The sequence below is a fragment of the Cololabis saira genome, chromosome 9 (genome assembly GCF_033807715.1).
Source record: "Cololabis saira isolate AMF1-May2022 chromosome 9, fColSai1.1, whole genome shotgun sequence".
NCBI lineage: Eukaryota > Metazoa > Chordata > Actinopteri > Beloniformes > Belonidae > Cololabis > Cololabis saira.
In genome coordinates this window covers 27,933,419-27,946,809 of record NC_084595.1, presented here as the reverse complement: position 1 = coordinate 27,946,809, position 13,391 = coordinate 27,933,419, and the positions used below count along the sequence as shown (strand labels likewise).

The 13,391-nt window shown below is 41.4% G+C and overlaps 1 protein-coding gene across 1 annotated transcript in view; it reads right to left on the bottom strand.

The window, feature by feature from the left end:
- The window catches only part of ssbp2a (single stranded DNA binding protein 2a), a 71,493-nt gene that overhangs the window by 4,727 nt on the left and 53,375 nt on the right, over nt 1-13,391 (bottom strand). The window contains exons 5-11 of the mRNA XM_061729023.1: nt 10,022-10,111; nt 3,816-3,875; nt 2,814-2,877; nt 884-954; nt 718-785; nt 189-237; nt 72-107 (exon numbers count right to left, since the gene is read on the bottom strand). Of these exons, the coding sequence (XP_061585007.1) occupies nt 72-107; nt 189-237; nt 718-785; nt 884-954; nt 2,814-2,877; nt 3,816-3,875; nt 10,022-10,111 (438 nt within the window). The remainder of the gene's footprint in view (nt 1-71; nt 108-188; nt 238-717; nt 786-883; nt 955-2,813; nt 2,878-3,815; nt 3,876-10,021; nt 10,112-13,391) is intronic.

Here is a 13,391-nt window from a genome sequence, read left to right as displayed (position 1 = left end):
GAATCAACAAGTTATAGACCACTGAGGGAACACACCAAAAAACGTCTGAAATGCAAACATTTTGTACACACCACATAGCTTCCTGGAGATGCAGACGAGTAAGGGGTCTACAAAAGCGGAGAAGGAACATATGAAAACAGTGAAAAATGAGAGTGAACTTGTTGTCGTCTGTTTGGTCAGGCTCTTACAGAGTTGGAGTTCGGAGGATTTGGCCAGGGTCTTCCGCCACCAGGTCCCCTGGAAAACATAAACATGCACTTTAGCTTTCTGCTCTTGGCAGGCCCTTTTGTTTCCCGTTCGTTTGGGCAGAGTTGGCAACAACAAGCTGTTCTGACGCCAGAAAAAAGAGACGTGAAAACAAGCAAAGAAAGGAAAAACAACAAAAGAAAGGCAAAACAGTGGAAACCATGGCTCCGTGAGGTCCAAACTAACCATGGACCGCATAGATCCATGGTGAGTTTGTAGAGAAAGACAGCGAAAGCAACAAAGAAAAGTGCTGAGTGATGCAGGAGATTTAGGATACTGGGCATTTGTTGCTATCCATCAAACTGAAAGAAAAGTGCTGAGTTCATTTTCATGACAGAAAAGTCGTTTTTTCCATTTTTTTTTTCCTAACTGAAGCTGCAGTGTAGTATTTACACTGCATGCCTGAGTTAATATAATATACTTCATTTTACACAGTACACGGTAGATATACTGTATATAGCTACCACTCACATGGTCATACCGGGCATCCCAGGACCAACCAGGGCGTTCAGTGGTGGTCTCATCCCACCTACATAGTTCTGAGGGAAAACGACACAAATATACACCTAATTAAGTCTGCAACAGAGGAACGACCAGAAACATTGTAATATGCCCTGCTAATAATTTTGTACCACACCTGAGGCCCTAGAGGCACCATGCCTCTGGGTGGAGTCATCCTCTGCATTGGTCCTCCCATATTTGGATGTCCTGAAAACAAAAAAAGAGTTGGTTTGCTTCAGAACATTTTTTTCAGTGTTTAAAATGGGTCAGACTGGAGAGATTGTCTACTTTTAAGTTCACTAATATTTTAATTGGGTGCATCTACCACTATAATTTATTTTTTCTTCTTTTCTTTCTTAAAAAAAGTACTTTAAAGAAGGAAACCCACCCTCTGGGTCTGGTTTATCCATCCATCCATTTTCTATACCCGCTTTATCCTTTGCAGGGTCACGGGGTCTGCTGGAGCCTATCCCAGCTCATTACAGGCCAGAGGCAGGGGGTAAATCCTGGACACGTCACTAGTCCATCAGTGGGTCTGGTTTATGATCAGTAATATTGAAACAAAATCCTCTAGTTTTACAGAATAAATTCATTTAAATATATTTTGACAGTATTGCATACAACAGTATCAAGGACCTCTACTTTGACTCTTCAGAGAAGAAAAATACCGTATTTTCTGGACTATAAGCCGCACCTGCATACAAGCCGCATCCACTCTATTTAAAAAAAAAAGATATGCAAGCCGCAGATATTTATGTTGTCAGATTAGATATTTACTACATGTACAGAAGGATTTTGAACTGTAAATGATGTACATGTTTGTACCTAAATAGATCCTTTCCTATCAGTGTCTTTTAACACGGCAGCAACTTTGCTGATTAAAACGAGACTGAACCAAGAGAAAATAACCGCTATTTATTTATCTATTTATCTGTTTGAAATCTGCTTCTACCTACTTCTATCTGCTAAAGAACAAGTAGCGTATTCTTCTTTGCATTTATTTTGTCTTAGTTTTGATTCTAATTCCGGTTAGAGCGTCCCGAGCGGTGGAAGAAAAATCCACAGAATAGAAACCTTTGTATAAACCGCATGGTTCAAAACTGAATGAAAAAAGTAGCGGCTTATAGTCCAGAAAATACGGTAATTGTATAGCCAAACTGACTGTAATTTGAAAAAAATAAAGAAAAAAAAACTCCACCGAGAACAGCAGTGTGGCTTTTAAATTTGTTTTGTACACCAAAGTATTTGGTAAAAATTTAATCAAAGAAGACCAGCAGGAGAACTCAGAGTAATGTTTAAAACTGACAGTAAGAGCATTTTCCTCTGCAGAATTGGGACTAAACATGACTAAACTAAATCTGAGTAGCTTCAACAAAACCCCTGATGAGTGAGAATGTTGAGGAAAAAAAGGTTCACTTAGGCCGAGTGCATAAAGACTGGCTTCTGTAGCAACAGCTAAGTTCACGTCATCTGACGAGCAAATTAGGATAAGAGTAGCGGATGAAGTGACGCTCCCATCATGCCCGGTGCCAACCGTGTGAGCTAGCTGGGTAGAGAATTCAGTAAGGTTGTGTGCGAGCTATCTGAATACAGAATGAGCAGGTTTTCCCATCAGAGGAATTCTCTCCTTTCCTGATACTTACCCACTAACGAATACTAAACGCCAGGGTTTGTCAGTCTCACGTTGATAAGGAATGGTTCAGGGAATGTGGGTCATTATTTTCACACATGGGTTGACCACCAGAGATTCCAGACTTTAATCACACTGACAGTTTTTTGGACTGTGTTAAAGATTTGACTAACATCAGTAGAGATTGGCCAGGAAGTATAACCCTCTATATCTGGGCCCTCGGGAACCCTTTACATGAGGTTTCCTGATTTTGGCTTACAGGGAAATGCCTCAATAGTAACAACACAGAGTCCTACTTGTACGGCCCATGGAGCGATTAAAACGCCTGGAATGACCATCACAGCTCCGTCTGGAATTGCTCTGCCTGAAAATACTAAACTTGAAAGATACATTCATGCCAGGTCTTTGCTCGTGTATGCCAGTGTTTGTTGTGCACCTTGCTGTCTTGTGGGATCCATCCCACTTGGTAACATTGGCTGGCTACCTGGAACTCCAAGTCCCTAAAAAAAAGAAAATAAAATAAGATCCATGACCCCCAATATCCTCACACTAACGCATGTGCATTACTACTATCTAGCTAAGTCTGCTACCAGTAGGGTTGCCACCTTTCAGAAATAGAAATAAGGGACGCCCTGATTTCAGCAGCGCAGGAGCCAAAAAAAAAAGCCCTAAAACTTATAAAAACCTAAACTGAATAAAAATGTGTTTATTTTATATGAAAAAACGAAATGCTTTGATTTAAAGTTTAAAATGCTTTAATAGCATTGAACTTTCATGACTGTAGAGACAGACAACCATACTAGCAGCTGAAATATCCTCCTATGCTATGCATGTCCACATTAGCCCAGATGTATAATATAGCTACAGGTGCAGAATATGGTGTAAAAGTTAATTTATTTCAATAATTCAACTAGAATATGGTGTAAAAGTTAATTTATTTCAATAATTCAACAAGAATATGGTGTAAAAGTTAATTTATTGCAATAATTCAACTAGAATATGGTGTAAAAGTTAATTTATTTCAATAATTCAACTAGAATATGGTGTAAAAGTTAATTTATTTCAATAATTCAACTAGAATATGGTGTAAAAGTTAATTTATTTCAATAATTCAACTAGAATATGGTGTAAAAGTTAATTTATTGCAATAATTCAACTAGAATATGGTGTAAAAGTTAATTTATTTCAATAATTCAACTAGAATATGGTGTAAAAGTTAATTTATTTCAATAATTCAACTAGAATATGGTGTAAAAGTTAACTTATTTCAATAATTCAACTAGAATATGGTGTAAAAATTAATGAAAAACACGACAAATTGCGTCCCGTATTAGTTCAATATGGGACGCAACATTTTTTTCTCAAATAAAGGACAATTCCGTATTTTACGGGACGGGTGGCAACCCTAGCTACCAGTAGCTATTAATGTGGCTCTTACCTGATTGGGTAATCTAAGGGGGGGTCTGGGTCCTCCGGGGTATCTGGGTGACATAAATGGCTGAAAAAGAGAACAATAAAGTGTTGCAAAAATCAACATTTGAATAAATGCTCAGCGCAAGGTTTAAGACAGCAACATTTTAATAAGAGTTGGATTGTAAAGCCGGAAGGCAAATTTGATAGACAGCAGGGGGCAGTGTGGGAGGGCTCCTCACCCTTCAGAACAGGAAACCAATGAGACAAACTCAATGTTTAGTTTTGGACTCATTTTTACTCAGCAACACTTCCATGACAGCACAGAGGGGAAGCTTTCTGCATTTTGATTGAACGACGTTTATAAAAAACAAAAAAGACAGAGAGAACAAAGGATGTTGACAGTGATGTAAACGGATGTGTAAAGTGTAAAGTGAGCCCATTTGCAGCTGCTGTGTAGGTTCTGGCTTCTCTTCAGAACAGTCAGTAACAATGATGTTGCCACTGTTTGCTGAACCAATAATCCCGTCTGCAGAGGTGGAGCAATACTCCACTTCTCCACTAGAGGGCGGTGATTCTCTTCTGTACATCCTGGACGTTTCTCTGATCATCTTCAAGCTCAAAGCCATCTGAGGAGTACAGCTACTATAATCTACGGAACAATTTACAAAAACAATAAAACTCTTGTTTGTATACGTGCTTATTTATATCAATATTTTCCCAAGGAGCACTAGTAAACACTAAAGCACTGAACTTTGTCAATGTGCTGTTAACACACTCTGATCTGGTTCAGCCACAAAAAGCAACTAGACATAACTTTCTTCTTGTTTTATATATTTTTATTTTTTTATAAGTGAGACTAAAGAAGCAACTGAACTGATCTTCTGTCAAGTTGAGTTTTTTAAAGAGAAGAAATGCTTTGGAAGGTTATCGACCCGAGTGCTAGAAGCTACCGTCAGAATTTTACTGATAATGACAGTTAATCAATCAATGTACAATGACTAAAGACTTTCTAAGAGAATGGTGTATTTGGCTGCATCTGTAGGTTTTATACACACACACACACACACACACACACACACACACACACACACACACTTACAGTGGGGCAAAAAACTATTTATTCAGCCACCAATTGTGAAAGTTCTCCCACTTAAAAAGATGAGAGAGGCCTGTAATTTTCATCACAGGTATATCTCAACGATATCGTCCTGGTCCCTTTGCAGAAAAACATCCCCAAAGCATGATGTTTCCACCCCCATGCTTCACAGTAGGTATGGTGTTCTTTGGATGCAACTCAGCTTTCTTTCTCCTCCAAACAGGAAAAGTTGTGTTTCTACCAAAAAGTTCTATTTTGGTTTCATATAATATTCTCCCAATCCTCTCCTGCATCATCCAAATGCTCTCTAGCAAACTACAGACGGTCCTGGACATGTACTGGATTAAGCAGGGGGGACGTCCCTGGCGGCGTAGTGTGTTACTGATGGTACTTTGTTACGTTGGTCCCAGCTCTCTGCAGGTCATTCACTAGGTCCCCCGTGTGATTCTGGGATTTTTACTCCAGGGGGTGAGATCTTGTGTGGAGCCCCAGATTGAGGGAGATTATCAGTGTCTTGTATGTCTTCCATTTTCTAATAATTGCTCCCACAGTTGATTTCGTCAACCAAGCTGCTTACCTATTGCAGACTCAGTCTTCCGAGCCTGGTGCAGATCTACAATTTTGTTTTTTCACGTCCTTTGACAGCTCTTTGGTCTTGGCCATATTGGAGTTTGGAGTGTGACTGTTTGAGGTTGTGGACAGGTGTCTTTTATTCTGATAACCAGTTAAAACAGGTAAAGAGTGGAGGACAGAGGAGCCTCTTAAAGAAGAAGTTACAGGTCTGTGAGAGCCAGAAATCTTGCTTGTTTGTAGGTGACCAAATACTTATTTAAGGAGGAATTTACCAATTAATTCAGTAAAAATCCTACAATGTGATTTCCTGGATTCTTTCCCCCCATTCTGTCTCTCATAGTTCAAGTGTACCTATGAAAATTACAGGCCTCTCTCATCTTTTTAAGTGGGAGAACTTGCACAATTGGTGGCTGACTAAATACTTTTTTGCCCCACTGTCTGTATGTATGTATGTATGTATGTATGTATGTATGTATGTATGTATGTATGTATGTATGTATGTATGTATGTATGTATGTATGTATGTATGTATGTATGTATGTATGTATGTATGTATGTATGTATGTATGTATGTATATATATATATATATATATATATATATATATATATATATTTCTCTGGTTTGTAGTCTTACGCCACGTGGTCTTTTTCCTTTCACATAAGGAACCGTTACTGAACTGCCTCAAACACCTCAATTTTACATTTCCTCTAGTACTTATAAACATGATGCTAAACTTCATTTGTATAACGGACATCTGGCTTGAAACATCTCAAAGAGCGATCAGCTGCCTCGCACTCTGCGTTTTGTAACTAAAGAGCAATCAATCACAGCAGACTGGCCCTTTCAGGTTTTGGTCCCTGTTTACAACTGGAGTTAAAATCCCTCCTGAGTGATCCCATTACAAGTGAATAACCGGGTCCATTCACACCTGGTGTTAACGTCTCGAGTGGCAACTTGTGATCAGATATCATTCCCTAACTGTTTATGCAATTACGGGAGGCACCAATGATGTAAACTTTGACTTTACACCAGAAAAAGAAGGATAATACCCAATTTTATTCCAGCTGTATTTAAAGAGCATATTGCAGGTTAGAATTTTTTCAAAAATGATACCTGACCTTATGTGAAAATGACTATGTGAGAAGTTAATGTAGGATTTAATATGTTTTACAAGACATAAGGGCACGTATTCAGAGGAAAAAGTGGCTGATTTTAGCCAAGCTCGTACAAACGCTTTTTTTTTCGAACACAGCGTCATATGACGTCACACCAGGGAGCAGTCTCCACAGCTGCCCCATCTGACTGCCCAGACCCCGTACACACGTAGCCGGGTATCTGCTTAACCGAAGATATTTTCCTACGTTTGGACCCGTCATCCACATGAAAACGCAAATAAACGAATGTTTAAAAAAACTCCGGGCAAAGTGAAGATTTTTGAAAACTCAGTTTATGTACATGCGTGTAGACAGAGACAGAGAGCAGTTCTGCGTTTTCCAACGTCACATTATGCTCCAAAACAACAACAAATCTGCTCTGAGTCTGACGTCTAACGTGCGATCCAGAACTGCAGATGATCCACCATCTGTCCTCCAAGCTATTTATTAAATAAATGGTCTCTGCTCTTGACACCGTTACACCGACGCGGAGCCTACGCCGTAGGGTACGCGGCGACGCGCAGCAGGGCTGCAGCTGGGCTGCAGCTGGGCTGCGTCGATTAACGCGGCAGCTCCGCGGCGGACACCGGGGGGACTCCAGCTCGTTACCCGAGAATGAGGCGCCGCTCCCGGGGAGCTGCGCCGCAGAGGCGGCCCGGAGGCCGGATGACCAGATGATCTACAGGTTTAGAATGCTTATAAATGTGGTCGAAAACGCAGATCTTCGTTTATGTGTGGAAGGTTTTTTTTTTTTTTTAACAACGATGTAATGTGGATACTCATTTTTTATAAACGAAGGGGGGGAAATACGGGGAAATATTCGGTTTTAAAAATACCCGGCTATTTCGGATGCTTTTAATCAGAAAAAAGAGAAGATAATAAGCCTGTTTTCTGTTTAGAAAGTACAAACGTAGACAGATTACAAGTACTCACCCGTTTTTAAGGAGTTATTTTCGGAGTTTCTTTCAGGAGCACGGAGCAGGAGTGCTGCAGTGAATAAAGGCGGATTTATGGTTCCGCGTAAAATCGACGGCGTAGCCTACGGTGTAGGGTACGCGGCGCACGCAGCGTTCGGTGCGTCGCCACGTAACCTACGCCGTAGGGTCTGCGTTGGTGTAACGCGGACCCATAAATCAGCCTTTTAAAAAGCGAGTTTCAGCTGTCAATCAAAAGAACGTGGGGGCCCTAACGGGTTCGTAATTATAAGGCTGTGGCCCGTCATATTGGTGTGAATACACATTCACAACCTCTTCAGTGTCACAACTAACATTAAGATCCATTATTTTTCCTATTGTTGAATTCACCGCGCTCCCTGATGTCACGTCACTTCCGGTTCAACTTTTTCAGATGCAGAAGTAAAATACTCTCACAAAAACAACTCCGGAGGTCACTGTAGTATATATTTATGCGTATTTCAATGAAAATTCAGTTCCTACATTATTTTCCTACACATTGATTCACAGGGGTCTCCAACCTGCAATATGCTCTTTAATAGATCAACATTACTACGGCATTGATGGCAATGAGAAAATATCCCAAAACAGAACAACAAAAGACAAGAGGGCCAGCAAGAAAGAAGAACTAAGTTAGGCCCAGACAGAAGATGTCAGTGATGGAAGCAGCCCCTTAATGTGAGAATGTGACTGGAGTTTAAAGAGCATAGTGCAGGTTAGGGTTACGTCTAATGTGCAACCTTTGTTTACTACAGAACTACAGCTGATCCACCATCTGTTCTCCAAGCTATTTATTAAATAAATGGTCTCTGCTCTTGACCACCGTTTACTGCGTTACACCGACGCAGAGCCTACGCCGTAGGGTACGCAGCGACGCGCAGCCCTACGCCGTACCCTACGCCGTAGGGTACGGCGTAGGGCTGCGTCGATTTAACGCGGCAGCTCCGTGGCGGGACACGGGCGGACTCGTTACCGAGAATGAGACGCCGCTCCCGGGGAAGCTGCGCCGCGGAGGCGGCCCGAAGGCTGGAAGAACAGATGATCTACAGATTTGGAATGCTTATGAATGTGGTCGAAAACGCATATCTTCGGTTATGTGTGGAAGGTTTTTTTTTTTTAACAACAATGTAATGTGGATACAAATTATTTTATAAACGAAGGGGGGGAAATATTCGGTTTTAAAAATACCCAGCTATTTTGGATGCATTTAATGAGAAAAAAGAGAAGATAATAAGCTTGTTTTCCGTTTAGAAAGTACAAACGTAGACGTAGACTAGATTACAAGTACTCACCCATCTTTTAGGAGTTATTTTCTGAGTTTCTTTCAGGAGCACACGGGCGGGTGCTGCGGTGAATAAAGGCTGATTTATGGTTCTGCGTAAAATCGACGGCGTAGCCTACGGCGTAGGTTAAGCGGCGCATGCAGCGTTCGGTGCGTCGCCGCGTACCCTACGCCGTAGGGTCTGCGTTGGTGTAACGCGGACCCATAAATCAGCCTTTTAAAAAGCGAGTTTCAGCTGTCAATCAAAAGAATGTGGGGGCCCTAACGGGTTCGTAATTATAAGGCTGTGGCCCATCATATTGGTGTGAATACACATTCACAACCTCTTCAGTGTCACAACTAACATTAAGATCCATTATTTTTCCTATTGTTGAAATTCACCGCACTCCCTGGTGCTACTTCACTTCCGGTTCAGCTTTTTCAGATGCAGAAGTAAAATACTCTCACAAAAACAACTCCGGAGGTCACTGTAGTATATATTTATGCGTATTTCAATGAAAATTCAGTTCCTACATTATTTTCCTACACATTGATTCACAGGGGTCTCCAACCTGCAATATGCTCTTTAAGAGATCGGGGCTCAATGTGTCCTCAAAAGCATCTTGGGTGTGTTTACACTTGTACTTAATCTCTGATCTGATCGCTCGGGATGCATTCTAATACCAGGTGTAATCAAGGCCTTTAAGAGGTTCTCACAGAGGGACATACTCACTCGTGTTACAATTGTGTCATATTCCAGTGTGGAACAACAAGAAGGAGCCACAACAACTGACAACACACAAGTGTGATTTTCCATCACATCACATTTCTGTTTCAATCTGTATGAAGCTTGTCAGTATCTTCAAAGTTTAAGGACTGTTTCTCATTCCCATTAATGTTGCAAGGTTATTTGTAAGGTTATTTTTTCTGGTGAAATGGCATTTCCTACATTGCTACTTCAGAAGAAATGGTCAGTATTTGTACTTAACCTCAAACTGAAATGATGTAAATGTAACCTGTAAATGAGCACAATGTTGGTCTTTAACTTTAAGAAACTGAAGGGTCGGAGGTGCATCTTCATCAACTGAAGGCTTATGTGGGGGAAAGAAAATCTGAAACATACTGCATGTACTCTTAAAAACAAACAATGGCTACAGGGCCACGTGTATGAATATGTGTGTTTGTTGCACACCTGAAAGAATCCTGGAGGAACAGGCCCCACTGGCATGCCCTCTCCTGGGGGAAGGTTCCCGAGGACGGGGCTTGACGCTGCTGCCGCACTCTGACATAGGGAAGCACAGACAATACAAGACGTCAGCGCACATCCCATAGTTGTTTACCAGTCACTACAGCTCCACACCTATCTGCTCATCAGCCATGGGAAGCACAGCACTTCACGCTGGCCTTTCCATTTCATGATTCTTTATAGATTTAAATCTGTTGCAGGTCAGCGTTGTCTTGTTTCATCAAACTTCCATTACTTTAAAACTTCCTCCCTTTGTGTGTTAAGATTTTATGAGCAAAAACTTATCAAATTTGATGCACAGTTAAGGACTAAATGATCTGATAGAGGATAAAACAGTGATAATTGGCTGCATCCCCCTGCAACTCCACTCTAATTCACGCACCAGTAACAATGACCACGAACCCTTTGACACTACAATTTTACCGATACTCTACTGAACTTGTTGCTTATCATAAAACACGAGAACTACAAGTAATAATTTTTAAAAATAAATAAATATGGGCAACCTGAGAGTCTTCCCCATGATTTTCCTGCTGTCTCTCCTTAAATGGGATATTTCCTGTTTCTGCCACGCTGGCCCAGGTTTATTTTTATACTTGGTGTTTTCTGTTGTGCTTGTCCCAGACGGGTGGCGCTGGATCATTTCAGCAGGGCCTCTGTCTACTTCCTGTGATATTGTGCTGGTAACCTACCACCCAGCACCAGCTTCCCTTCATCCTCTTCAGGAATACCGAGCAGACTGGAAACCACAGACATGATGGTGTGTTAACAAATAAAGCCATGTGTGTCTCTTGTCAGTATACCTGTCCGCAGTCTGCTGTGGTTTTTCTAATCTCCTTTCTCACTTTCTCTTTCTCTGTTTAAAGGCGGGGTGTTAAGAGCTCTGGTGAAAATCACCCACAGTCTCTGAAGTTTCCGCCAGCTGACTTTTTAGGTCAGACAGGAGCAAGGTTTAATCAGAGCCGAGTTAAAAGCAAACTGACGAGACTCCTGGATCCTCCACTGCTCCACCCCACCACCCTCGCTGTTCCCTCAGCCGCCCTCAGTCTCCTTCACATCTCCCCATTATTTGTGTTCGGCAGGAGGGAACAGGAGGCACTTGCAGCTTGCAGATTCTGTGTCGTGCCGCGAACATAGCTCGTATTTGTCCCAGCAGATGAATGTACAGATGGACGCAGATGATTATTGTATCTCCATGGCTCAGCGGTGGGAGACTGGATTTGGTTTGATTGTGTGTTTATGTGCGTTTGAGTGTACAACAGCTTGCTCAGCATCAAGTGTGTGGTGATTTTGTGAGCTCCCCCTCCTCTCCTTTTTATTTTTTTCCAAACTCTCTTCTCGCACCCTGGATTACCCAGGATGCCTTTGCTCCCTGGCAGCCTGGAGCACTGCTGAATGTGCCTTCATGTACAGAGAAATAGGAGGATAAAGAGGAGAAAAGGAGGACAAAGTGGAGATTATGAGTGTGTGCATGCCTCTGGCAGTGAGTTTGTTCTGTACACGACCAGAAAAACTAGAGAAAAACAACAAACAAACTACCTGACCTGCTGACAAAGCAGCATTCTCTAAATATAGCAAAAACGACAAAAAAAAAAAATTAGGTAAATAAAAAAATAACAAGCCAGGATATCTTCCAGCCGTGAAACCAGACACGCATTTCAGCTGCAGAAACATGCAATTTATAATGCAAACAGTCCGTCGCGATTACGAAAGATAAGACAGTGTGAAAGGACATTAAAATCATAACAAATGCCAGCAAGGGAGAAAAAAAAGCCTCTTTGGAAGGAAGGATGGGAACCTTTTTCAGGCACTGCTGAGATGCAGGAGTCACATGGTTTCCATAGTAATGCCCGCGTAAAATTTGTAACGTAGAAATCTGATGACTGACTGAGAACAAAAGTTTACAGATGTGGACAAAATGTTGGCGCCTTCAGAGTTCATTGGGACAATGAACAACATCTGTGTCACATTTCCCTGCATCCCTGGATGTGATCAGACAAAGCAACAAAAAGGTGACAAGTAAAACAGATTTACTGCATATTATTCAAGGGATTTTCTAAAGCGGCCTGGACCGATTAGTTGGTCCCTTTAAAACTGATCATAGCTGGTAGAATTACAGTCATGCAGTTGCTTAACTTAGTTCAGTGAATCAGAGCGTATTAAATAATGGTGACACCTCAGGCTCACTAATTCATGTCCAACCACATCTATTCAGTTCAATTCAATTCAGCTTTATTATAGTATCAAATCACAACAAATGTCATCTGAAGCCTTTTCAGTAATACAGTTCAGCTCATTCCATCACCCATCTGAAGACTACGTGTGAAAAAAGAGGCTCTAAACATTGAAAAATTAAACACCCCGGGACATTTTCTTGAGCAGAGTCAGAAAGGTTTATAAACTTCGACTTTTATATGATGACAGAGATAATTTTTCTTCCTTGGGGCAGTGTCCCAATGTTAGATGTTTCCTCATCTGATGTTTTCAAAATTATGAAAAAGAAAAGGCTAACTAACAAACTTTCCCCAAAACACTAACAAGAAACAAGGTCTACGCCCTCCAAACTAATTAGGGCCCGAGCACTTACAGTGCGAAGGCCCCCTAAATGTGCCCCAAAAGTCACCAAATTTTGCACGCAAGCCAGGCCTGGCGAAAAATTTTATATTTTATGGTTTGCATTAATGGGCGTGGCAAAATGGCTCAAAACTTGTGCGTCAAGCCCGACAATACGGTTTTACGTACATGCACGAAAATGGGTACCCACCTGTATCATGTCGCAACTTAAAGAAAAGTCTCTTGGAGCCATGGCCGAAACAACAACAGGAAGTTGGCCATTTTGAATGAATCGTGTAATTTTGGCGCAATTTATGCCATTCCTTCGACAGTTAATACGGCCCGAGCTGCAACGTGCACCCAGGTTTGTTATACATCAAAATGTGCGTCTCCATCCTGCGACAACGCGCATTACTTTTCTCTTTCAAAAGTGTTACCGTGGCGACGATAGATGCCAAAAAGCACACGCACCCTTTATCTGATTGGTTCATATTTGATAGTTCCCCAAAAGTCACCAAATTTTGCATGCAAGCCAGGCCTGGCGATAAATTTGATATTTCATGGTTTGCATTAATGGGCGTGGCAAAATGGCTCAACAGCGCCCCCTAGAATACTTCATCTGGGGGGTCCATATTTGATAGTCCCTATTTTCTGCCATAACTTTTGAATGGTGTGATATAAAGAATCATGGGTGGTGTCATCTGACTCGGTATTGAGTACTTGACCTTCATTGGCATGAATTAGCCCCGCCCCTTCTTCTGAT